The sequence below is a fragment of the Psammomys obesus genome, unplaced genomic scaffold (genome assembly GCF_907164565.1).
Source record: "Psammomys obesus unplaced genomic scaffold, mPsaObe1.curated_primary_1811, whole genome shotgun sequence".
Lineage (NCBI taxonomy): Eukaryota > Metazoa > Chordata > Mammalia > Rodentia > Muridae > Psammomys > Psammomys obesus.
Window position 1 is genome coordinate 8,279,560 of NW_026591598.1, and position 27,046 is coordinate 8,306,605.

The 27,046-nt window shown below is 44.8% G+C and overlaps 1 protein-coding gene across 1 annotated transcript; it reads right to left on the bottom strand.

The window, feature by feature from the left end:
• Hdac1 (histone deacetylase 1) lies at positions 1 to 27,046 on the bottom strand. The gene is made up of 14 exons (XM_055611131.1): positions 26,968 to 27,046; positions 21,430 to 21,542; positions 16,035 to 16,152; positions 10,314 to 10,388; positions 7,135 to 7,273; positions 6,537 to 6,678; positions 5,522 to 5,614; positions 2,994 to 3,102; positions 2,774 to 2,914; positions 1,954 to 2,062; positions 1,730 to 1,860; positions 1,273 to 1,425; positions 785 to 833; positions 1 to 560 (listed from the first exon to the last, which is right to left on the bottom strand). Exons 1-14 carry the CDS (start codon positions 27,014 to 27,016, stop codon positions 533 to 535), a joined length of 1,449 nt encoding a protein of 482 aa, XP_055467106.1. The 5' UTR covers positions 27,017 to 27,046; the 3' UTR covers positions 1 to 532.

The following is a 27,046-nucleotide window of genomic DNA, read 5'->3' on the forward strand; positions in this document are numbered from 1 at the left end:
TATAGAAATGTGCTGTTTTATTACAAAGAGTCTCACAAAATGAAAATATCTCAAAAAGGAAGCTAGGCTAACAACCTCCACCTGCAGAATTGGGGGGAAGACAGGGCAATGGTAAGTTTTTCTGCTTGCCTGAGACGAGTGGGAAGGTATAAACAGAACCAATCTAAAAATGGCTGATATTACCTAAGCCTGAATAAAGGGTCCCAGAAGACCCAGTCACCCCCTCTAGAAAGCTTAATAAGGGCATCTTAACAGCTCCTAAGCAGGCACTTGGCAGTTCAGGATTATGTCTTCTGGTTGTTTTCTATCCCCCACCCCTCAGACCCTACATGGTTCACTACTAAAACCTGGGGCAGAGGGACAAGGTAAGAGTCTCTCAGCACCACTGCCCTGGGCTCTGGTCCCTGGTTCCTATCTAGTCCCTGGGGACATTATATTTAATATATTTTATATAAATACACAGAAGAATAGAAAATATAAAATCTGGGGGAAAGTGAGGAATCTGGGGAGAAGTCAGAGCTGTAGATCTTGCTCAGGCCAACTTGACCTCTTCTTTGACCCTGTGGAGAGAACAGAATCACATGAGAAAACTGACCCTAGAGGCCTGAAGCACAAGTATGGGCTACAATGACTTCCACAGGACCCAGGCTGCCCAGGTGACTGCCGGGGGCAGAGACATACAGACTGGACCCTGAAAGAGCCTTCGTAAGCTGGACCAGCTGTCTCTGCTCCTTCCCGTCCCTCCAGTGGTAGGATGCAAAGGGGGATGCTCCAATTTCCTCACCCTTTGACTTCTGGCTTCTCCTCCTTGATTTTCTCCTCTTCTGTGACTTCTAGAACATAAGAGCACAGGTATGGTTGAAGGCCTCACCCGAAAAGACAGGGGGACTCTTCTATCCTGAAACCCGTTCTTCAATACTACAGTTCACTGGTTATAGGAAAATGAGAAAAAGCGTATCCCAGGTCCTTTGGTGAGCTTGGCTGAAAACAAACGGGTTAGACCGGTTTCCCAGCTTGTTTCAACCAGAACACAGGCAGAGGCAGCCCCCTGGGAAACAGGGCAAAGTGCTGGGAAAAGGGCTTGAGTGGTATGTGAGAGCCAGACTCAATCAGCCAGCAGAGACCAAGTTTCATTGTTTTGTGGGTCTTGCTATTTCTAGGAGCCACTGAAAGGCTCAAAAACAGTTAAAGATCTAAAGGAGTTGGCTGGGCCTAGGTCAGCTCCTTCCTGTGCCCTATACAGACCCAAGTCCTGGTCCAATCCAAACCTACCTTTTTTTTCTTCTGGATCTTTCTCTTTTTCATCTTCTGTTTTCACTCTTTTGGCTTTTTTGAAGTTAGATGAGTTCTTGCGACCACCTTCACCCTCCTCATCTGAATCAGAGAATTCTTCCTCACAGGCAATTCGTTTGTCAGAGGAGCAGACTGGGAGGCAGGAGATAAAGAAACATTGGTGTGAGCACAAGGGGCCATTTCAGGGTCTATGCCCAATACCTCCCTGAGTATCCTTCAAGACATGCCAGGGGACTGATGGTAGAGTGCCTGCCTGCATATGAGAAGGCCCTGGGTTCCATCCCCAGCACCTCCCATCCAACACACCAGGGAAAGATACCAAGACAGGTGGGGGCAAGGGGACTCAATGCTAAGATTTCTTAACAGCTGGGCAGCTTGGAGATGGGAGTCTAGAGCTGTCTACTGAAAGGGCACAGGCCCCTGGACTAGGTCTTACTGGAGATGCGTTTGTCAGGGTCTTCTTCATCTTCATCACCACTCTCCTCTGGGATGGCATCTTCAGGTATGGCCTGCATCTGGACCCCAGGTGCATGGGGCAGCATTCTCAAGTTCTCAAAAAGTCGCTGCCTATGGGTAACAGGAGAGGATGGATGGGCTGTGGTTAGAGAGAAACTAGAGCCTGGCCTGTTAAATCCAGAGGTAACCTGACCACACACTCACTTGATCTTTTCCAGGTACTCATTAGTGTTCTGGTTAGTCATATTGGAAGGGCTGATGTGAAGCTTGAAATCCGGTCCAAAGTATTCAAAGTAGTCATTGTATGGTAGCTCTGAGGGGGTATGGGAGAGGACAGTCAAGACATAGCCAATGTAGGGCCCAGAGAAAAGCACAGAGCTTTCTCTAGATCTGTTTACCCATCTTTTAGAGAAGAATGCCTCTAAGATACAGTAAGACCTGGACACCTTCTAAGTGTTTTTTATCTTTTCTGCTTTTTGAGACAGGGTCTCTGTGGCCAGGCAGGCCTGAGCTTCCTTCTTAAGGGTTTAACTTACACTTAGGACCCACTGTGCCTGATCAGAATTTTAATTGTTTGTTTCCAGACAGAGTTTCTTTGTGTAGCCTTGGTTGTCCTAGACTTGCTTTGTAGACTAGGCTGGCCTCAAACTCACAGAGATCCACCTGCCTTTGCCTCCCTGAGTGCTGGTATCACAGGCATGTGCCACTGTACCCTGCCAGGATTTTAATCTTTGTAACACCATTCTCTAGAATCAACATCAGTGTCATCAAGCCTGTGGTGTACAACTAAGCACTCATGTACTCACTAGACTAGGCAGTGGAAATCCCAAACATCTCAATAACTGATAACGTCCACAGGTAGAGAAGACAAGACTCGGGGAAAATGATGGTTACAGTCTGCCTGTCAGAAAACAGGCAGGAGCCTCAGTGATGAAAGACCTTATGACCAAGTGGAAAAGAAGTTGTAAAGGAATGCACTTGAAGTCCAGCTCCCACAAGGCCCAACCTGGCCCGGAGCTAATACCATTAGGGATCTCTGTGTCCAGGGCCACAGCTGTTTCATAAGTCCAGCACCGAGCCACATTACGGATGGTATAGCCACCTCCTCCCAGCATTAGCATAGGCAAGTTGAAACTCTTGACGAACTCCACACACTTGGCGTGCCCTTTGGAAGGAAAAGGGATGTTGGTTTACAGGGGAACCAGCAGACCCCGCCTACCCATGTGTGTGTTCCCTGGGCTCACCTTTGATGGTGAGATTGAAGCAGCCTAACCTATCCCCAGACAGGGAGTCTGAGCCACACTGTAAGACCACTGCACTAGGCTGGAACATCTCCATCACTTTGGACATGACCTAGAAAGACACACCTCGGTTAACATATAATACAAGATAAAGCATGTGAGGGTCAGAGGTAGAAAGGACTGGCACATATTCTTCCTTTTCATTTCTGATACTGTGCGGTAAGCAAGAGTTTTCCAATTTGAATGCACCTGTAAAGATAATTAACAGGTCGAACAACTGCACTTTGAATGGCCTCCTTCTCAACTCCCTCCTCTTTTCCTTTTTGAACTGCCAGGCTCCCAAGTTGCTTCCTTCCGGAAGCTTCCCAACCTCTAGCTGCATCTGCTCTACTCATGTGTCCCTATAGATTTAAACCTTACATGGAGTCACTTTATTTTCGTATATTTTATTCCTACACCTAAGCATATACTGTTACTCAGGAGCCTGTAACTCAAGTTTCTGTCATCTTTACTGCTAAGCACATAGTAGGCACTTGTCTGAGTAACCAACCACAAGACTTACATCAATTACTTCAAAAAATTAAATTCTTCAGCATGGCATCTGAGGTCCCTTTGAAATACAGATCCTAATATGTATGCATCAATGATTTTAAAGCACATGAACTCTAACATCCGCTTCCTAGCAGCTTTTTCCTATTCTCTTCCCACACATTAAAACAGCATATATCACTCCAGACTCCTAACTGCTTCTATGCTACAGATATTCCTTTTGTCCAATGCCATCCCTTCAGACTTTTGTTGCTGTTGTTTGGGTACGGGATTTTGAGACAGGTTTTCTCTGTGCAGCCTTGGCTGTTCTGGACCAGCTTTATACACCAGGTTCAGCGCAAACTCACAGCAGTCCACCTGCCTCTGCCTCCCTGAGTGCTGGGATTAAAGGCGCAGCCATCCCTTCAGTCTTAGCTTCCTTCCTTCACATAGGTACCTCCACATTTAAAAAAAGAACAATCTAGCTCAAGGACTGGCATGGCGGCAGTGTAGCCTCAGCACTCAGGAGGCAGAGGCAGGTAAATGGATGGATGTCTGAGGCCAGCATTGCCTTGGTGAGAGCCTTTGCAATCTCTTACTACCACCTTCCTAACTCGGGCAGCAGGCGTCTCTCAGTCCTCTGTTCACCCCTGTAAAAGTACAGGTTCCAATCAGCCTGCTGAGGACTCCAAAAGCCAGCCAGCCTGTAGAACATATCACATGGTCTTTCCAGAGTCTCTAGACAGGCTAAATAGCTGGGGGCTTTTCCAGGCAAAGCCAGTCTGCAAAGACTAGAATAAACCCCAATTCATTAAATGTGTAGACATTAGTAAAAGGTAGCAAGAAACAAAAAAATCGGAAGACAGAACATAATGAACAAATAATATACTAGTGGCTGACTCCAAAGATGTAGAGAGAGAAAACACTGAGGACGGCTACCCAATTAGATCAGCCTGCTCTCATTTTTCTTTGGAACATTCCCTGCTTTGCCAAGTAAACTCCTGCTTAAATGAACAAAAATAACAACAAGTCCACATTAGTGTTATGTAACAGTTTCTGATTCCTACAGAAATCCTACAGGGAAGCTCCTTAAGCAGGAAGGTACTCAAAATAGCTTCAGGAAGTCCCTGAAATTCAACAGACTCACTAGGCCTGCTCTCTTCCAGAGTAAGTAGTAAAAGCTATAAAAAAATATTCTCAGGGCTACAGCAATGGCTCAGAGGTTAAGAGTACAGCACTGGCTGTACTTCCAAAGGTCCTGAGCTCAGTTCCCAGCAACCACATGGTGGCTCACAACCATTTATAATGAGATCTGGTGCCCTCTTCTGGTGCACAGGCACACATGCAGACAGAATGCTGCATAAATATTAAATAATTCTTGTAAAAAAAAAAAAAGGCTGCATTTGAAGAAACAGTGAACAACTGAGCTGCCTGGAAAAGGTTTAGACTGACTCACACACTAGATAGGACACTCCAACCTGTTGCTGCCTCAACGCAGTGTGCTTCAGGTTTCCAGCTTTTGTGAGCTGTTGCATTCTGTGAGCTGTCTGGATGGGCTTTGGTGATGCAGCTACTATCTTTGAGACATTTTATTCCGGTAAGTAACTTCTATAAAACTCACTGGTTCCCCAAGCTGGACTCTGGTGCTGTCTGTACTTGGCTCTGTTGTGGGTTGGTTCCCTATCTGGGGTGGATACACATGTATGTTATAGCTCTCTAGGAAAAGTTTTGTCACAACTGTCCACAGACTGTTGGGTAAATAGTTTACCTCCCACAAAGACTGTGCCTCACATGTTCTTGTACTGAGCAAACGGCCAGACTCACAGAAGGCAGCAAGAAATTACATAGATGCTTTGTTTCCCACTGCCATACAACAAAGTTGGAAATATTCCTCCTTTCCAGCAAGCCACTGTGAGGAACAGCCACTGGGCTATGGCAGGTGTTTTGCTAAATTCCCCAAGTCAATCCCAACAGCAGCCCAAGGGGTGGACCAAGGCACTCACTGGCTTGAAGATGGCTTCATAGGACTCATCATCGATCCCATCTCGCAGCGGGTAGTTAACAGCATAGTACTTTCCTTTGCCAGCCCCAATATCCTAACCAAAAAGGATATTAAAATTGAAAGACAAAAATAGAAGGGGATTCAAAGATGGGATTGGAAGACTAAGGAGAGAGACAGTGGTTCTATGAGGGACAAGCTGAGCCCGTGAGATTAGCAAGGCCAGAACAGGGACAATTCACACCTCCCAATATTCCTGAACAAGACTGGGCAGAGACTTCACAGCCAGCCCCACAGAGCAAGGTTCCTGCCTCTAGTTAAGAGCCAGCAAGCAGGCGGTCACAGAAGCAACACACAACTGCCAAAGAGACTGTACTCCACCACAGTCCACCACATCTACTCCTCTACGTTTATTCTGTCCTTTCTAGGACGCTGTAGAGGGCAACAGTCAGAGAAGAAAGTTTTTCCAATTAACTTCAAAGTAATAAAAGCTGCTTATCTGAATGTTCATTATATCAAACAACTTAATTAGTACCATTTTTTCACCTAAGGGTGAATGGCAGGGCAAACAGATCTCACTGTATTCATGCTAACAGATGGAGCAGCCTTAGGAGGGGCACACACCTATTAATTGTTCTATGTGAGACTCAGGCTTTCATGTAGTGTTGTGGGGAGAGTTCATTGCTTTCAGTCATACTGCTAACGGGGAAGGTGACCTAAAAATAAAGAACCTTTGAAATGACTCCCAAGAGTCATCCTTCACTCCAAATTCCACCTTAAGGGATGAAGTGGGCCAGCGGTGATCAGAAGGCAGGGACAATGAACCAGAAAACCCCGAATTCTTCTGACCCCTTGTGTCCCAATATCCCTCTTCCAGAATAAAGAATGGAAGAGGCCGTAAAGGTGACCCGACAATAGTGTGGTATTCTGAATGGCAGAAGAGGCGTAGTTTTTGGTGGCATAAGATAGGAGAGTTAGAGCTGAAGGTGAGTTGGTTAGTCCCTAAAGGGAGTTCTCACCCGTAGGTCCCCAGTTCCTGGGAAGTACTCTCCGTATTTATGAAAAGACACAGTCATGACCCGGTCTGTGGTATAGAAGGCCTCTTCCACGCCATCGCCATGGTGAATATCAATGTCAATATACAGCACCCTCTGGTGATACCTAGGATTAGAAGGTGGTCAGGGGCCTGGGGGCTCTTTGGGGATGGGACGCGCCAAGGGCGCCAGGTCCCAGCTTACCGGGCTAGCTGCCTCCCTCAGGTATCTCTAAGCACCAGAGACGTGGAAACTGGCTGAAGGAAGGTGGAAGAGCGGCCGGGTGTCTCCAGAGGCCTGACCAAGCCGACCATGTCCGATCTTCCTACTCTACAGCCAGGGTCAACTCCAGTCACACAAGGACACTCTGGAGCAGGACCTGAGCAGCGCCTGCCCCAGATCTTGCCGTGGGCTCAGATCAAATCAAGACCCCGTCAAGGAGAGGATGGCCAGAGACACTCATGGAACACATCCTAGCCAGCACACCATAAGAAAAGGAAACTAGGGAAGCAAGCCCAGGGGACAGGGAAGTGGGAACCTGGCCTAAGGTGCTCCTCCAAGACATAAGGCCAGGCAGGCATACTTTAGCAGTTCCAGGATGGCCAAGACGATGTCATTGACGTAACAGAAGCCAGATGCTTCAGACTTCTTCGCATGATGCAGGCCTCCAGCCCAGTTCACAGCGATATCCGTCTGCTGCTTATTAAGTTTCACAGCACTTGCTGGGCACGGAAAGAGGACACAAGCCTGTCAATAAACCTTTCCCCTTCCATCCACAACCCAGTGAAAGACAGTTTATTATACAGTGTAGATTATAAAATTCACTACGCACCCACTTCTCATTTCAATAGGGAATATACCTCAGCCTGACCACTAACGTTTCCAAATCAAGGATGATAACCCTTTATGTCCTGAAACTGATTTAGTGGGTCACATAGAGTCTATATAGAGTAAAATAAATAAGTAACAGTACAGGTTAACTGTTCCTTTATAAGCAACTTTGGTGTCACAGTGAATGTGTAAACGTGCATACTTGTGTGGGTTGCATACATACCTGGGTTATCTTTGAATGCATTTGTGAAAGTATTAATTATTGTGGTTCACAGTAAAAAAAAAAAAAAATAATAATAATAATAATCTCAAAAATACGAAGGACAGACTGATTCCAAGTACAGAGTTCCAAGAAGATGAAAGAACGCACCCTATGCATCGTGGCAGCACTGCTGACTTCAGCAGCACCCAAAGCAGGAAAGATGCATGCTCTAACAACAGGGAGCACGCTCATGCAGTGCGCATAACATACAATCACCAGACACATACTGTCTGACACTACACACAAGCAGTTTAAAGCTTCGTGTGGTGACACATGACTAGAGCAGGAGGCCAGCCTGAGCTACAGAATGAGATTTAAAAAGAAGGCTGGTGGAATAACTCAGTTAAAACACTTATAGGCTGGCAAGATGGCTGAAACAGGCCTTGCCACCAAGCCTGACTACCGAGTTCAATTCCCTGGATCCTACATGATGGGTGCCTTCTGTAAGTTGTCCTCTGACTGCTAGATGCAGATCACTGCACACATATACAGACACAAAATGTCAAAGAGGAGTTTTACAGAGTGGTTATGGATGACACTGAAGGGGCTTTATTCTTAGGCCTGCAGCACATTAAGCCATAGGCACATGAACATATACAAACAGACATATAGATGAACACACAAATACTAAACAAACAAAAAACTAAAAATGGCATAAAACTATGTAATATAACAGCATAACATACTTTAAAGGCAGGCAGATCTCTGTGAGTTCCAGGATAGTCAGGGCTATACAGAGAAACCCTGTCTCGGGATAAAATAAAATAAAATAAAATAAAAATTGTGTGTGTTCAGACAAAAATAAAGACATGAATACACAAACACTGAAATGAAAAGAGCAGTCATCTACAGAGTGAATCTAGATGGGCTTGGGTTTTCCTGTGTTTTCAAAGTTACATGGGGGAGGAAAGGAAGAACTACAATAATCATAGAAAAGTGAATACGGTTAAGCACTGTACAAGGTTTTAAAAACGAAAAAACACATCTAATAGTGTTTCTGTAAACTTATCGTTCTTCGCTGAGGCAGCTTCATAGGACAGGCGAGTCCAGCCTGAAACTAGTGGCAATCCCGCCTTAGCCTTGAGGGTGGCAGGGTGTGCTGCCATCAGGCCCAGCTGCTGCAGCAGTATAAGTCAAGCCATAGCTCACATTCCTGTGGAAATGGTGAGTAAATGAATCTGCTGTGCTGCCAGGCACATATGGTATGTAACTAATTACCTGGCAATGTTAACAAATACCTATGGCACATACTTACAGATCAGAGGAACATGCTGGCTTGAACCTTCCTACCTCAGACTAGTAATGGAATCAGGCATGTGTCACCACACCTGGCTTATACATTATTATTTTACAGAGTACACTTATTTAAAAAAAAAAAAAAAATCACTAAGCCGGGCATTGAAGTGAACACCTTTAATTGTAGCAATCAAAGTAGAGGCAGGAGGATCTCTGCGAGTTCAAAAACAGCCTGGTCTACATAGCAAGTTTTAGAACAATCAGAATTACATAAAGGTCCTTTATCAAAAAATAAATAAAAATTTAAAATAACTTGCTGCTGGGTATGGTGGCACATGGCTTTAATCCTAGCACTTGGGAAGTGCAGATCTCTGAGTTACAGGTCAACCTGGTCTAAAGAGAAACTGCCAAAACAGACAGGGCTACACAGAAAAATCCTGTCTAGGAAAAAAAAAAAAGAAAAAAGAAAAAAAAGATCAACCAAAAAAATTCACTGTATGCCACATGTGGTAGCATACAGACTTAATCCCAATACTAGGGAAGCAGAGGCGGGCGGATCTCTTGAGTTTGAAGCCAGCCTGGTCTACTTGAGTTCCAGGGCTACAGAGTGACCGTGTCTTAAAACAAAAACAAACCCCAAAAAGCACTAAAGCAGAAATGTCGTGTACATTGGCATATTGTGTTTACTGTTTTATGAGTATTTTGCCTGCATGGATGTTAAGTGCACCAAGTCAGAAGAGGGCACTGGATGCCTTGGAACAGAAGTTTTAGTTGTTAGATGCCATATGGGGGCTGGGAACCAAAACCCTGAGCAACTACAGTAAGGCTGGGCCATCGCTCTTGCCCTTGTATTTTTTTCTGGTATTTGATTTAATTACATTCTATTCATCAAGGTCCTGAGAAACAATACACTATACTATATGTAAAATATATGGACTAGATATGCAGGAGGCTCTACCATCTACATCTGTCTACACTATAATACACAACAAAACTGTTTAACAACACATTTCTCAAAATGTGTTCCCATCCTTAAGCCATGCATGGCTACATTTGCTAGTGTTTAGGGTAATATTAAGGCAACTCAGAAATTATAGTGGAAACGACCTGTGAAGAATACTTGTGACATCGGAAGTTAATGGCCTTCCTTTTTCGTAAGACAGAGATGTTTATAGAACTTTGCGACTCGAAAACTGCTTTTACATAGAGTGTCTTAACAACCCCTTAAAGCCTGCCAGGATCCTGGAGATAAGCTCTCTGGGCAGGAGAAGAGAGTTAAGAACACCTTTCAGCACTCTATCAAAGATCTGAGGTAACAACCCACAGTATCATTCTTAGCGGTCATAGGTCAGCAATACCAGGGCCCCATCCAAAAGGCAGATCTCACTACAACAGTCCAGCACAGCCCCAAGGAGTAGATTTTGTTTCCTTACCTACAGAGCCACCAGTAGACAACTGACAGAACTCAAACAGGCCATCAAATACTGGACAGTCCTCACCAACGTTGACTTGAGAGAGAGAAGCAAAAGGTTAGTTTCCACAATTTCCTTCAGTTTTGTTTTGTTTTTTTAAATTCAGATATTTATAAGCTGATGAAAAGAAAAGCAAAACAATTTAGATTCAGAAGGCTTGGGGTCTACTCAGGGTTAACTTCTTGGAGATTTACGCTATTAACTATAATAAGCAATAATGGAATTTACTTCAACCAGTCAGTGAGAAAATTAAGAGACCCTCCCCCACCATTTGAGACCATCACTGTGTTCCTCAAGCTGGTCTTCAACTCCTGGCTTAAGCTATCCTGCTGCCTCAGCTAGGACTATTACACACACAGCACTAGAAATCTTATAGGGAAAGCATCTAGGAACCTGGAAAATGCTGGTAAAAAAAAAAACCTATGCTACTCTCATTTGGTGAGTGTTCACAGGATGCCATCACTTCTAACCATTTTAGATACCCGATGCATTTATCCTCACATTCTTCTGAGGTGGAATTCATTCCGATCTTATAAATGAAGAAATAGACTCAGGAAGATGAAGTAAACAGAGACCTACATAATTATTTGCTGAGTGCCAAAAGCATTCATCCCATATGCTGCTGAGAATTTTAACTACCTGATACATCTGTCCTCACACACATCTTCTGGGGTAGACTTTGGTCCAATCCTATAAATAGGGAAATGGGCTCAGAGAGGTAAGCTGCTAAATAAATACCAGAGGTTACATTCAAGCCTCACAATTTGCTTCCTGTCCTAAAGACCTGAGAAAATGTGTCCTGGTCTCTTCCAAAGTGCTTTCACATATACACTCACTTGATTCTCACAACTCCAAGAGCTGGACAAGACAGGACCACTGTACAGCAGAATGAAGACATGCAAAGAAGACAGTGTCTTGCTGAAGGCTACGTAACCAGGCAGAACTGGAACCGGACTAGGCCCTCCATGTGGTGCCCACCACAGTCCAGTGCTTTCTACTACACCCCAGGGACAACCTGAGTTATTTAAAGCCCATAAGGTAAAAGTACAAAGTAGGCCATGATGCAGAAACACATGCAAACACTAATGCAAATGAAACAAAACAGACAGGAAACACACCTGGAGGGTGGTGTGGCAGAGGAACCCCAGGCTATCTCCTCTCACACACACAAAAAAAGGAAACTGCTGAGGTCATAGGCAGGAGTGAGGGCTATAGCCTTATTCTCTTGCCCAGTCTTTTATCAATAGGGGTTCCCAAAGAGAGCATGGAGGAAGAGGCTGGGAAGGAACATCCTGGATTGTGGTGACATCTCAAAACACAGCTATATCTGCAATAACCTCCAAAATTATCAACTGTGGGCCAATGAGCTGGCTCAGCAGGCAAAGGTACTTGCTGTGTAAGCCTGGTGGCTGGAGTTGAATCTCTAACTCACAGAAGGTGGAGGAAGAAAACTCCTCCACCCATATACTGTAACATGCTTGCATTCCCACTTTTAAGTTAGAAACTCTAGTGCTACAGTAACTTGAAAAGTTTGCCAATTGATTACATAGGGAGCGGGCAGTGAGTGGCTTTTCCTCACTTTCTTGGCAAACACTGGAAGAGACTATGTCAATAAGAACTTTGGTCCCTGGGGTCAGGCTATTTATCCAGAAGCAAATAATTCCCTGACCTGGCTGTTTCCCTCAGGCCTTGGCATCTCATTTCCAAAAGTTGGTTTACACTCCCTTGCAGAACATGACATCCCAAAAGAAGGGAAATGGGTGTTTTAGACACGAGAAAAAGATGAACCTTCAGGACCCAATTCAACATATAGCTCACACTGCCCACTGATTTTCAGTTCAAGGAGTTGTGGTGCCCAGCACAATAGCTCACACTGTAAGCTCAGCACCTGGGAGGTGGAAGGAGAATAATGAAGATTTCAATTTAACTACATAGTAAGTTCAAGACCATCCTTCACTACATGAGACTGTCTTTTGAAAAAAGCAGCACCTTTGGAGACAAAGCAAGGAGGGAAGTCATGGCTGTAATAGCATCACTTAGGAGGGTCTCTGAGTTTGAGGCTAGCCTACTTAAAAAGCAAGAACCAAGCAGATCTAAACAGTATTAGACCCTGTCTCACCCAACAACAACATACCGCAGCACTGTAGAAACCTGTATAGGATTAAACAGTAACTTTAGGATACAAGTTATACCTCAGCAACAGGGTCACAGAATGGGGAAGGGGACAGCAAGAGAACGGCAGAGTAAAGAAACAAGCTGTGCCCGGTCTTCAACTGTACTCTCAGGTCTTCTGTCTTGGGCTGTGAGGAAACACGGGTGCTCATTATTTATAGCTGCTTTTGAGACAAGCCTCACCCTGTAGACCACTCACTCATGGTGTTGCCAGGGGCATCTTCAACAGAAGGCAGTCCTCTCCCCTGGGCGCGGCTGTGGGATTACAGGTATGGGTCACTAAACCCACTGCCTATCGTTTTGATTTGGTAAGACGGAATCTCACTGTGTAGTCCCGGAATCCTTGTATATTTGAAATCATCTCTTGAATGGTTATTATACCTAACACAATGTGCCTGTTACGCTAGACTGCTTAAGGAATGATAGGAAAGACCCTGCTAATGGTCACTTAGTACAAACGCATTCTTTGCTTTGAGTCAAGGTCTTACTCTATCTCCAAAGATGACCTTGAAGACTCAGCTTTCTTCCTTAGTCTCCCAAGTGCTGGGATGACAATGCCTGGCTAGGGATACTTTTTGTTTTTCAAGACAGGGTTTCTCTGTATAGACTTGGCTGTCCTGGACTCACTTTGTAGATCAAGCTGGCCTTGAACTCTGAGATCCCCTTGCCTCTGCCTTCCTGAGTACTGGGATTACAGGCACCACACCCAACTTATGATTTATTATTTTTTTTTAAATTTGTGTTGGTATGAGAGTGTCGGGCCATCTGGAACTGGAGTTACAGACAGTTGTGAGCTGCCATGTGGGTGCTGGGAGTTCAATCTGGGTCCTTTGGAAGAGCAGACAGAGCTTTTAACCTGAGCTATCTCTCCAGCCCCTTATGAATGCCTTTTAAAGAGTGTGCAACAGAACCACAGATATAAAATGTATGGACACTGACAATTACACTCCAAATCAGGAGCCTGGAGTTTTCTTCTCCATCTCACCATGTGACTATCTCTTGGATCAGCCTACAGTCAGACAAGAATGCTACCTGACTGCTCTACCACCTCAATTCCCCTCATCATGTTTTCACCATGAGCTTCATGTTCTGATTATCTGCTCCAGAAATCACATTTATTTAGGTTCCCATTTTGATTTAATAAATATTAGCAGAACATTTAATCAAAGCCGTCAAAGTCCCAAAGTTTTTATGTGTATACAAACTCAGTTGGTGTAACTCAGACATAACTCCCCAGGTTAGATACTTACTTATTAAACATTAATAAAGAACTCAAAAGGTTTTGCTGACTGCTGTGATAGACATTTTGGAAAGCACTTCATTAAGTGACATCTTTGCTACTTTGATTCCTGTAACTATGAATTAAGTATGTAAGGATTCATTAAGGGGAGACCCTCATCCTGTCCACCTTTTCTTTTTTTCAAGATTTATTTTGATTTTATGTTTGTGGATGTTTTGTCTCCATGTATGAACGTACACCACATACGTACAATGCCCAGAGAGTCCAGAAGAGGGCATCATCTGAACAGATGGCTATGAGCTATCATGAAGGTACTGAGAATCAAACCTTGGTCCTTTGGAAAAGCAGCCACTGCTCTGACCACTGAGCCATCTCTCCAGCCCCAGGTCCACCTTTATTTTCAATGAGAAAATTACAAACCTAATTATTTATTTTTTATTTTTATTTTTTAATTTTATGTGCATTAGTGTGAGGGTGTCAGATCCCTTGGAATTGGTGTTACAACTGTGAGGTGCCATTTGAGTGCTGGGAATTGAACCCAGGTCCTTTGGAAGAGCAGACAGTGCTCTTAACCAGAGCCATCTCTCCAGCCATCCCCCAAACCTAATGTTTAAACACAACTTTATAATGCTAATTTCTGAGAAACTAGAATACTGGCATAGAACCTGAACATTCTTGAAGGCCTTGTATTTTGTCTGCCTTGACAGATCTGTAATAACAAATATCACGTAAGCTCAAAAGCAACTGTTCATTGAATGCACTAGCCTCAAATATAAGATAGCCACTACTGCCTTTCTTGTAGAGCGGGAAGGTCACTCTCAAAGGGTCTCAAAAACTTGGTCAAGACAAAGTTGAACAGGAAAGAAGGGTAAAAGCACCCGCAATAAAAACCTACGACTTGAGTTCAGCCCCTGGAACCCACAACAGGAGAGAACCACTCCCCAAAGTTGTCCTTTGAGCTTCATGCACAGGCCATTGCTACAAGTACCCCTCCTTAAAAAAAAAAAAGGGAGCACAAGAGGAGAGATGAGCAGCTCAGTGGTCCAGCACTTACCCAGCAAGCTTGAAACTCCAGTTCAGCAAAGCCACACACCACACACAACTAAGCAGGCGCGCATTCAAACCCAGACATGAAATCTCAAGACCATCCAGAAAATTCAGCATGGCTGGGCACACTGGCACACACCTGTAATCCCAGCACTGGGGAGGCAGAGGCAGAGGCAGGCAGATCTCTGAGTTTGAGGGCAGCCTGGTCTACAAAGTGAGTCCAGGACAACCAAGAATACACAGAGAATCCCTGTCTTGAAAACAAAACAGACAAAAAAATAAAAAATAAAAATAAATAAATAAATAAAAGGTGTTTGACAGCAGCAAGCCTGATGGCCTGGTTTTGATCCCCAGATAGCACAACCTGGTAGAAAGAGAGATTTAACTTCACCTTGTCCCTCTGGCTTCCATATGTGCATACACAGAGACAAACACACACACAAAAAAAAATATGCTTAAAAAAAAAAAGAAAAGAAAAGAAAGCTCATTTTCTTGCTGTAACACTAATGAGGCTTCTCTAATGAGAGCCCTTGGTTGACAACTGAACTTGTTCCTGATCTTCACTGTCAATGTTTCGTGAAAACCCCTAAAACAACTGCAGGAAAGAAATGAACTGATCTCCAGGAAGTCAGCAAGATCTTCTCAATTTAGAAAGTAGACACTTCCACCACAAAAGAGAGAATTCAGGAATGACAATGTAGTCCCAAATTTGACCAATGCTTTGTCACAGCTAAAGCAATCACAATTCCTACAAAGGGTGGCTTCTCGGGTGGGATGCAGCCTGATGCCGGGTCCCAGCAGTCAGGCGTAGCATCATCTCATCTTAAAGATTACGTCATCTAGTCTGTCCTTTGTGGCCTCTAAATTCTAAATGCAAAGTTAGAGCAACTAAGGAATCAGAAGCCACCCAGCTCATCCCAATTTACAGAACAGAGATCTTAGGGAAAGTGCCTTGTGCAGTCAGTTAAGAGACCAGTGTCTCCTGCCTGCTTCTTAGCCTTTCCCTTCACCATTATAGTAAGCCATGGACAGTGCTGTAACCCTATTATTTATTTAGGATCAGAAGGCAAGAAAAAAACAGATTAGATGAGAAAATATGTTGGCACCTTTGGAGCACAAGACAAATCATTTGTGAACTAAATGTGGCTAAAGTGTGGGTTTCCCCATGGAGAAAGAAATCCAACAGCCAGCTTCAGAGTGGGGTGAAAAAAGAACATACTTACATCTCTGCATTTGCTTGCTGTACTCAGACATGTTATCTGGGCGAATGGAACGCAAGAATTTAATGTAGTCATCACTGTGGTATTTTGTCATCTCCTCAGCATTGGCTTTATGAGGACGCTAGAGGGCAAAAAGAAAAGGGCAATTTAGCCTTGACCAGTGAGTCTTCACTCTTCTAGTTGAATCACTTGTATTTTCTCTTTGCACCTTCTATCTACCTCTTAGCATAGTTCCTTTCCCATTAGTTACAATTAAGTGCTGAACAAAAACTAACTTGGAAAACTACACAGGGTCTTATAAATTATTATTAATAATACGTAGTCATGGGCCAAAAAGCTCCAAGAGTTCAAGGGAAGGTTGACTAAAATACACAGGCCTTTGTTACTTTTATTCTTTTGAGATGAGGTCTCATTATGTAGTCCTGGGTGGCTTGGCACTCACTATGTAGACCAGGTTGGCCTGAAGATCTCCCTGCCTCTGCTCCTGGTGCTGAGACAGAAGATGTAAACCAAAACACCAGGCTAGGACATATATTTTTAGGGGTGGCAGTGGTTTGAGGAGGCTTCTTTGTGTAGAAGCCCTGGCAATTAAGGAACTCGACCTGTAGACCAAAATGGCCTTGAGTTCAGGGATCTGCCTGTGTCAGTGTTCCGTCTTCCTGAGTGATGGGATTAAAGGTGTGTGCCACCCCCACCCGGGTTCTTTTATAAACCTTTGTACCAAGAATCCTGATCAAGCCCTTCCTACTAAAACTTTCTAGAAGTTCTAGAGCTTTTTAAAACAAGTTTCCTAATGATCTCAACATATTTCCTCACAGTATTATTATTTTATTTTAGGTGCACGAATGTTTTGCTTGTATGCATGTGAAACAGTGCCCCTGGAGGCCACAAGGGGCATTAGATCCCCTGGAACTGGAGTCACAGACAGTTGTGAGCTGCCGGTGGGTGCTGGAAATCAAACATGGGTCCTCTGGAAGAACAGCCAGGGCTCTTAACTGCTGAGCCATCTCTCTAGACCCAACCCCACTGTATCACTATGTAATTCAAGTTGACCCCAGTTTCACATACTGACCTCAGCCTGAGTGCTGAGCTTAGTGTTCATCACCACCAATTCTCCTTCTTTCTTCTCAACTGAGCATGGTGGTATTGACCTCCCCTACAGCACTCGGGAGGTAGAGCAAGACTGTGGATCGGGTCACACCACAGTTCAAGGCCAGCCTATGGTGCAAGACTAACAAAAGCCCTCAGGAGCGAGGGGCAGGCAGATCAGAGTTGAGCTCCAAGGAGGAGTGCCAGGCCGGCCAGGGCTATAGCCCTGTGTGTATGGCAGGGAACAGACTCCCTTCTCCTTACCCTTAGAGGTGGCAACCTTGAAAGATGCCCCTCTTCACTATATTTACACAACTATCACCTACCGAGTGTTTATATTCTGTGTCCTGTGTTAAAGTTGACAGTACTGTTGCTTTCATTCACAGAATTTTGCAAATTACAGCAGAAAAGGTTATGCTTGTGGTACACTTGACTAGAAACCCAAATATCTGACTCTAAGCACTATTTTGGACCTCAGTTAATCTTTAATGTAAAGAGAAATAAAATGAAATTAAGTTTCAGCAAAACACCCTAAGGCCAGGTAGAGTAACTATTCTAGAGTCACAGGACTCAGGAGGCTGGGGCAATCCAGGAAGTTCAAGGCCAATCAGGTCACAGAGCAAGTTCCAGGTCAACTGGAAGCTACTGAGTAAAATCATTTCTCAAAAGCAAAGATAGCCACGCCTTTAATTCTAGCACTTAGGAGGCAGAGGCAGGCAGATTTCTGAATTCGAGGCCAACCTGGTCTACAGAGGTCCAGGCCAGCCAGAGCTATACAGAGAATCCCTGTCTCAAAACCAAAAGATACCAAGGGTTTTGTTTTACATATTTGAGTTTTCTGCATGTGTGCATAGATGTGGGAGCACCACAGTACACAAGCAGAGTTCAGAGAACAACCTGCAGAACCACATGTACTGAACTGAGGCCCTAGGCTCAGCACCAAGTGCCCTGCCCCAAAGACCCATCTCATCAAAGATCCAAAAGCCATTTTTAATAAACTACACCCTTTACCTCTTGGCAATATCAGCAGAGCTGTCTTGCACTGGCTTCTAGATACTGCACAAACCCTAACCCCATTTTTGGTCTGTGTTCTGAGTTAAGACTCAGGTTGGTTGGTTGGTTTGTTTGTTTGTTTTGAGATAGGGTCTCACTTTGTAGCACTGGCTGTCCTGGCACTCAATCTGTAGACCAGGCTGGCCTTGAACTCACAGCACTCTGCCTGCCTCTGCTTCCCCAAGTGCTGGGATTACAGGTGTGCAGCTCCAAGCCCAGCTGAGGACTCACAAGCCAGCTCTACCCAGGAATCCTAGAAGCTGTTTAAATCAGTTGGAGTAAATGGTTTCTTGCTGCATATCTAGCAGCACTGAGGTTCAACCTCACTTTCAGAATTTCTCTTCTACCATTTGTTAATGAAACCATATCCACTCAGTGAATGTCTAAATGGTTCAAACTCTGGATGCATGTATATACACATGCTCTTAGGAGCACGGTATATAATTCTAGCTCTTCAAAGGCCAACATGGAGGATCATGTTGAAGGTCGTCTCTGTTACACAGTGAATTTAGGGTAACCTGGACCTTGTTTCAAGGAAACAGGGAGAATGGGCCCAATGAAGAGACTGCTCAGAGGTTAAGAGCACTGTCTGCTCTTCTAGAGGAGCAGGATTCGGTTCTCAGCACCTACAAGACAGCTCACAACCATCTATGATTCCAGTTCTAGAAGATCTGACACTCTCTTCTGACCTACATGGCATTGCACACGGGTTAACACTAATGGTACATGCAGGCAATGGTACACACGGTAAATGCAGGCAAAACAAAAACACCCACACAACTAAAATACAATGTACAGAGCCAGGCACAGTGGCACTTGCCTTGGAAACTACCAATTTGGGTGTTGATACACCCAGCCCAAGGTATCAAATCACAAAATACATTAAGGGTAGAGGATAGCTGAAAGATAGCAAATGACCAAAAGTCAAAAAAAAAAAGATTTCTGCTAAAAAGCTTCTAGAAAGGGTTTTTGTTGTTTTTTTTCCCTCTTTAATAAAGGAGGGAAAAATGCTTATCATCCCAGTGCTTGGGAGAAGAGAGGAAGAATCAACACTTCAAAGCCAGCTTCCTCTGTCACTTGTCCCTCCTCCTTCCCAGGTCTCCACTGGCTCTGAAAACATGATAAAGGCATCTGGGTAAGAAGATCTCTAAATCACCGAGGATATTGTTGTTGCTAGGTTACTCAAGCTGTGAAGACAGCCATTAATAGCAAACTTTATGCCATAAGTAACATAGTCCTAAGCCTGTCTTTCTCATTCTGCTGGGATAACCCCAAAGATAACTGGCCTTGACATTTCTGCTATTTGCTTGATTTTTAAATTACACACACACACACACACACACACACACACACACTTTTGTGTGTGTGTGGTTTTCAAGACAGGGTTTCTTTTTGTAGCCATGCTGTCCTAGAAATCAATCTATAGAGCAGTCTGTCCTCAAACTCAGTGATCCCCCTGTCTCTACCTCCCAAATGCTGGGATTAAAGGCTATATTTATTTCTTAGACAAGGTTTGTCTTGGCTGGCCTTGAACTCACAAAATCCACCTGCCTATGCCTCCAGAGCACTAGGATTAAAGGTGTGCGTCATCTCACCCAACTGACAGGTATTTGCCACTGCGGAGTGGGCAGAGTGCTTTTTGTGCATGAAGTCCTGGGCTCAGTGCCCAGCACTGTATGAACTGGACATACTAGTACATGCCTCTCATGCTAGCTTTGGGAGGTGGAGGCAGGTCAGAAGCTCAGAGTCACCCTCTACTGCATGCTGAGTTGGAAGCCAGCCTTCGACATATGACAACAAATTTGGGAGGCAACAAGACTGCCTACGTTTGGGGCCAGTTGAGGCTACATAGACAACAAAACCCTATCTCAAATAAGCCAAAAGAAAAAAAAAAGCTCTGTATTCATTCCTCACTGACTCTGGAAAAGTTCATTCAAACTAAGAATCGAGCCAAATCGGGCCTACAGGTATACTGGTGTGTTTTGCTTGCATACATGCTAAAAGACAAAAACAGTGCTGGGGATCACAGCCTTGTATAACACTCACCAACAAAATAAAAACAAAGACAATAACCTTGAGCCAATATCTTAAACTTAGGAGGCATTATATAATCCAAAGTTCCAGTTTCTCTTTTAAAATTGAAAGCTCAGACAAAATTAGAGCTGTATCTGGAAATGAGACTCAAGTTTACACTGAGGCTGGAGATGTAGCTTAGTTTGGAAGTTTAGCATGTGAAGACAAAAAACTGTGTTCAAGCTGCTACATAAAAATAGACACGGTGCACGGTGTAATTCCAACACTTGGGAAGGGCAGCCAAGAGAACCAAAAGTTCATAGGTCATCTTCAGTTACGGAGAGAGATAGAGGTGTGGTGTCGAAAAACAGTCCATACTCTTCTCTTTTTTTTTCTTTTCCTCCTTTGGTTATTTTTTTGTTTTCTTTGGTTTTTTGAGTTTCTCTGTGTAATCCTAGCCACCAGGAACTCAATGTGTAAACCAGGCTGGCCTCAGCTCAAGATCAGCCTGCCTCTGCCTCCAGGGTGCTAGGACTAAAGCACTGCATGGCACGGTTGTTTGTTTTGGGTTTTTTCAGGTTATTTATGAGACAGAGTTCTGTCTGGAACTCATTCAAGAATATAGCCCAGGCCAGCCCTGAATTCTCAGCAATCCACTGCCTCAACTTCCCAAGTGACAGGATTACAGTTAGTGGTTCCATGTTTAGCTTACTGAGCACTTATTCACTGAACTTTCACTCTCTCAAAATACCATGTCAGCCTCACTGCTGCTTTCCGCCTCTGTTCAACCTTTGACCTGGGATTCCAGTCTCTCTGTGAACACTAGACTAATTTCTAGTCATTTTCTTTTTCTTGTTGGGAGCTATGGTCTCATTGTACCCAGGCTGGCTCTGAATTGATGCGACCACTGAGGCTAGCCTTGAAATCCCAATCCTACCTCTACCTTCAAAGACCCAGAATTACAGATCACACTTATCTTTCTATTCAATCTTTAAACCTTCTGAGAAACATTTCAAGGCTCCCTCTTTCTTCATTCCTCACCTCTCTACCATTAACACTCTTTAATTACTACATATACATACCAGAGTAAAACCTGCTTGTTTACAAATGGTATTGACACCAAAATCCTTAAAACTACCTGCCAAAATAGCCACTGAATGAATGAGCAGTGGAGAATGTAAGGAATGCCCACAGGGAACCAAAGCTGATGAGGTTAGGCAGGGGCAACACTCCGGTAACTCACATAAATTTCCATTTTTCGGTAGAGACCATAGTTCAGCAGCAAATTGTGAGTCATGCGGATTCGGTGAGGCTTCATTGGATGGCCTTGTCCATAATAGTAGTTTCCAACATCCCCTGAAGAAGAGAATAAGTTATTTATTTTATTATTTTGGTTTTTTGAGACAGGGTTTCTCTGTGTACTCCTGGCTATCCTGTAGACAAAACTGACTTCAAAGTCAGAGATTCACCTAACTCTGTCTTCCAAGCGCTGCCACCTGGCTTTTTTAGATTTTTTACTTTCGGGCTAGAGAGATCGCTCAGAGGTTAAGAACACTGCTCCTCTTCCTAAAGGTCCTGAGTTCAATTCCCAGCAACCACATGGTGGCTTGTAACTAGCAACAATGAGGTCTGGCACCCTCTTCTGGTATGCAGGTGCACATGCAGACAGGACACTATACAGAACACTAACTGCCTGATGTGGGTGCTGAGAACTGAACCCCAGTCCTCAGGACAGACAGTGCTCCTAACTGCTAAGCCATCTCTCCCACCCTGAAGCTTCAGTGACAGTTAGGCACCTTCCCAGGGGAGCCCAGCAAACCACCAGAACACTAATGTTCATTTCCAAGTTCTTTCCACCTTGAATAAGAGTAATTCCTGAGCGAATCTAGCCCATTTTCTCCTTAAAACAGTGGGTAAATCCACCGGGAAAGAGCAGGCAGTGAGGCGACTCATCTCACTGCTCCTGTAAGGAATTCCGGAATTCCTTATAACCCACAGCCTACAGATAAACCTAACTTTCTTGCTGTGTGTTTCATCGACAGAAATTGCTTCTAACTTGTTCTTGGCCTTTGACTCAAACTGTCTTTCATGTTATTGCCACTTATTTCTCCTAATGCACAGCTTGTAACGTCCCCCACTTGCTAAAAATAATAATAATAATTTAACAGCTCCTCCTGCCAATGGGCCTTGACTTTAATAGACTGTGAGTAAAGATTTGTTTAATCTGCCTTGGGCTGGCTAGATTTATGTCAGCTTGACAAAAACTATACTTTGGGTGGAGGAAACTTCAACTGAAATAATGTCTCCATAAACCTGGGCTTCTGTGGGCCAGCTTGTAGAGCATTTTCTTAATCAGTTATTGATGGGGGAGGGGAGGGCCCAGCCCATTGTGGGTGGGGTCACCCCTGAGAAAGCAGGCTGAGGGGGGCTAAGGAACGAGCTAGAAAGCAGCACCCCTCCATAACCTTAAGAACACTGCTTAAGGGCCCAGCTTCTGCCTCTGGGCCCTTGCCATTTGAGGTCCTGTCCTGGCTTCCTTCAGTGATGGACTACATGTGAAGGAATAAGCCAAACAAACCTTTTATTCCACAGCTTGCTCTCTGGTGTTTCGTCACAGCAACAGACACCATAAATAAGACACTGCCTTTCCAGCTTCACCTGTGGCTGCTCACCAACCAGCACAGCTGTCTAGTTTCATAAGTAAACTTCTGTTGGAAGCAGCCTTGGCCATTAATTCATAAAGCATCTGTGGCTGTTTTCACACCACAACCACAGAGCTAAGTAGTTAAGTAGCCGATGCAGAGACCAACCTATTATATGGCAAAATAATGCCTAAAATAAAGCAGGCATTTGCAGCACCCATCCATAACCTTTGCCCCAGCTTTGCACCCAGGAGGCTGAGGTAGGAGGCTAGAGAGCCAGCCTGGGGTACATGGTGAGATACTGTCTCAAAAACAGTAGCAGCACTTAGGAAGCAGAGCAGACAGATCTCTGTGAGTTTAAGGCCAGCCTGGTCTACGTAGAAAGTTTCAAGCAAGCCAGGGCTATACCCCATATCAAAAAACAAAAAACAAAGCCTAAACCAAAATATTTCCTACATGGGCTTCCCAGAAAACATCAGCAGTCTGTACTGTAGACACACAGGAATATGCCTCCCTGACTGGCGCAAAAGTATGCTTACTTCCCCGTGAGGATTCCCTGCCCTTTCTCCCAATCTTCTACCTTCAAACTTACCTACACTTGACAATTTCCTTGTCCCCTGACATCATAAACCCCACTGAGGACTAGTACACCTGTGTGGACTTAGGCTTCTGGCTCAGCTGTCTCCTCTGTCACTAGCAGCCAGCCCCTTCTCTGTGTCTTCAACCTCTTGATTATTTTATGTAAAGATTCTACCCCCGCCTTCGCCCCCAGACAGGGTTACTCTGTTTAGCCCTGGCTGTCCTGGAACTCAAGCTACAGATCAAGCTGGCCACAAAGCTGGCCACAAACTCAAGAGATCCTCACCACCACCTCCAAGTGCTCTGATTAAAGGGGTTGTGCCACCACCACCCAACTTGTCTTGTAAAGACTCTTTCAAGGCTACATACCATGACTCTATCTTAGAGGGTGTAGGGGCACACCTTTAAAGCCAACACTCTGGAGGCAGAGGCAAGTGGACCTGTTAGTTGCAGGCTGACAAAGTATAGAGATTGTGTCTCAAAAATAAATTAAAAACTTCAAGCTAAAGTGTCCTCTTCACCTCTCCACTAATTCTGAATCTATTCCAATCTAGTTTCTGCCCCAATCCCTCAACCAGGCAGTGGTGGTACAGGCCTTTAATCCCAGCAGGGAGGCAGATCTCTTTGAGTTCCAAGGCTGGCCTGGTCTACAGAGCAAATTCTAAGACAGCTGGGGCTACACAGAGAAACCCCGTCTTGGAAAAAAAAGAAAAAAAAAAAAACCTTCCAATTACTTATTTTGTGTGTATTAATGTCTTGCCTGTATGTATATCTAGCACCACAGTCCTGTCTAGCACATGAAGCCTAAAGAAGTCACTGGATTGTCTCAAACTGGAGTCACAAATGGTTGTGAGTTGACATGTGGGTCCTAGAAATTGATCCTCAGTGGGAAGTGCTCTAAACTGCTGAGCTATGTATCCAGCCACTCTACGTCATATTTTAATTATGTGTGTGGTGTGTTATCTATGCGGGGCTACGTATGTACGCTGTGCAGGTGCCTGTGGAAGCCAGAAGAGGGTGCTGGAACCCCGCAGTTTGAGTTATAGGCATTGTGAGCCAACCAGTATGGGCGCTAGAAACTGAACTCTAGTCCTCTGAAGAGCAGTACACACTATCAGCTGCTGAGACAGCTCTCTATGCCCTCCTTTCTTCATTTAACCAACAAACCTCTAACTTTTTTTTTTTTCTCTCTCTCTCTGTGTACCCTTGACTGTCCTGAACTCCCTTTGCAGACCAGGCTGGTCTACCTGCCTCTCCCAGAGCCAGGATTATAGGTGAGTGTCACACCCAGCCACAACAAATATTTATTGAAAGTCTCCCTTTGAGTTGAAAGGAAAAGGGGAAACCTCTGCTAGGAAGAAGTGACACACATCTTTAATCCCAGCACTCAGGAGGCAGAGGCAGAATGATCTCTGTAAGTTCAAGACCAGCCTGGTATACAGAGGTAGCTCCAGAACAGCCAGGGCTGCACAGAAAAACCCTATCTCAAGAAAAAAAAAGAGAAGGAAGAGGAAGAAAAAAGAGAAGGAGGGAAAATTCTGCAATTCTATTATAAACTCGAAAATATTTCAAAGGCAGGCAGATCTGAGTTTGAGGCCAACCTGGTCTACAGAGTGAGCTCCAGGACAGCCAGGGCGACACAGAGAAACCCTGTCTATTAGGAGCTACCAAACATTTTAGGAACCGGGGATACAGAGACTGTTCTCCAAGAAACTTACCATGTATAAGAAACAAGAAAAAATAAATAAAAAAATGAGGTTGCTGAGCATGGTCATCCACACCTTTAATCCTAGCACGTGGGAGATAGAAGCAGGTGGATCTCTGGGATTTTGAGACCAGTCTGGTGTTCAAAAGTGAGTTCCAGAACAGCCAGGGCTGTTAAAGAGAAATCCTGTCTCAAAAAACAACAAAAAAGAAAAACAAAGCAAAAAAAAAAAAAAAAAAACAAAACAAAAACAAAAAAAAACAGAAACAAGAACAATCCAGACTTGGTGGCTAAGGCCTGTCACCCCCAGCACTGGGCAAGACTGGAACAGCAATGTAGCTAACAGTTGAAAGAGAAAGACAGCATGGCAGATGAGCAATCATGGCTACTGGACCTTCTCAGTGCACTTTAGAATGAAAACAGGCCAGGGGTAGAGGCACAGCCTTTTTATCCCAGCACTCAGGAGGCAGAGTAAGAGTAATCTCCTTGAGTAGGAGGAAAGCCTGGTCTACAGAGTGAGTTCCAGGACAGCCAGGGCTACACAGAGACCGTTTCCAAAACTTAAAAAAAAAAAAAAAGTAGATCTTCACTCTCTACAACTTGAGTTACCATACCCTTTCCTAAACTAATTAAAATTCCTATTATTATTATTAGTGGTTTTTCCTTTTTCTTTTGTTTGGAGACAGGGTTTCTCTATATAGCCCTGGCTGTCTAGAACTTACTCTGTAGACCAGACCGGCCTCAAATTCAGAGATCAGCCTGCCTCTGCCTCCCCGAGTGCAGAAATTAAAGGTATGCACCACCATAACCGGCATTATCTCAATTATTTTATACTGACAATTACCAAAAGTATGTCTTCTAACTTTCAGAACTAAATAGCCAACCGCCTATTGGCTGGCTGGCTAGATGTCCCCTAAACAACCCAACAGTTATTCCTAAAACATGAAAACAAAGGATGGACAAAACTGTGCGGGCTTAGGGTCAGCACGCAGGAAGATGAGGAAGACGATCGATTCAAGGCCAGTCTGAGCTACACAGCGAGACCCTGTCTCAAATAATGGTGCTATCCTTGCTCGACTTCCCTGGGCCTGGTGAGTAACTCCAGTTCTTGGGTCCTAAGCACTAACACCCATCAGCTCGCTCAGAATGGGCTGAAGCCCCTTCTCTGCGTTCTCCATAGCTGAACAGACCCTTATCCCAGCACTACACCTAAATTGTGACTTGTGTAGCTCCCCCTTCAGACGGGAACTCAAGGCAGGGAAGTCTAGAGGAGCCCCAACAGAAACACTGCCCCGGCCAGGATAAGCTGGCCCATGCTGGTTCAATGAAGAGTCTGTTTAACAAGTTGCATCTCTCTCCTGGCATCCCCGGGGCGCCCCACTTCCCAACCAGCAACTGCAGGCCCTCCTCACAGACTTGGGGAGTGAGGTGGGGGAGGGGACGCGGGTGGCCAGCCCTGCCAAACTCCCCCAAAAACGGACAAGCGGGCAGTGAAGACCTTTGTATCCTCAACAGAAAATGCTATCCTGGCAAACAAACCGTCCCCATCACATTATGCCCCCCCCCCCCCGCCCCGGGCTTAGCTTTCCCTCCCGGAGTCCACTCCAACTTCACGTCGGATTCCCTGAGACTCTCCGCCGCCGAGGTTACCCCAAGCTATCCCCTCCACGACCCCCATCTCGGCTTCAGCCTCGACTTCCTCTCCTCAGCCTCCTCCTCTAGCCTCGACTTTTCCTCAGCCTCCCATTTCAGCCTCGACCTCCTCCCAGGCTCCTCCCTCAGCCTCGACCTCTTCCCAGCCTCCTCCCCCAGCCCTTCCCCACCGTCCGGGCCCCGCCACCAGGCCGCCGCTCACCGTCGTAGTAGTAACAGACTTTCCTCTTGGTGCCCTGAGTCTGCGCCATCTTGCTAGCCGCCAGGCCCTCCCGTCAATC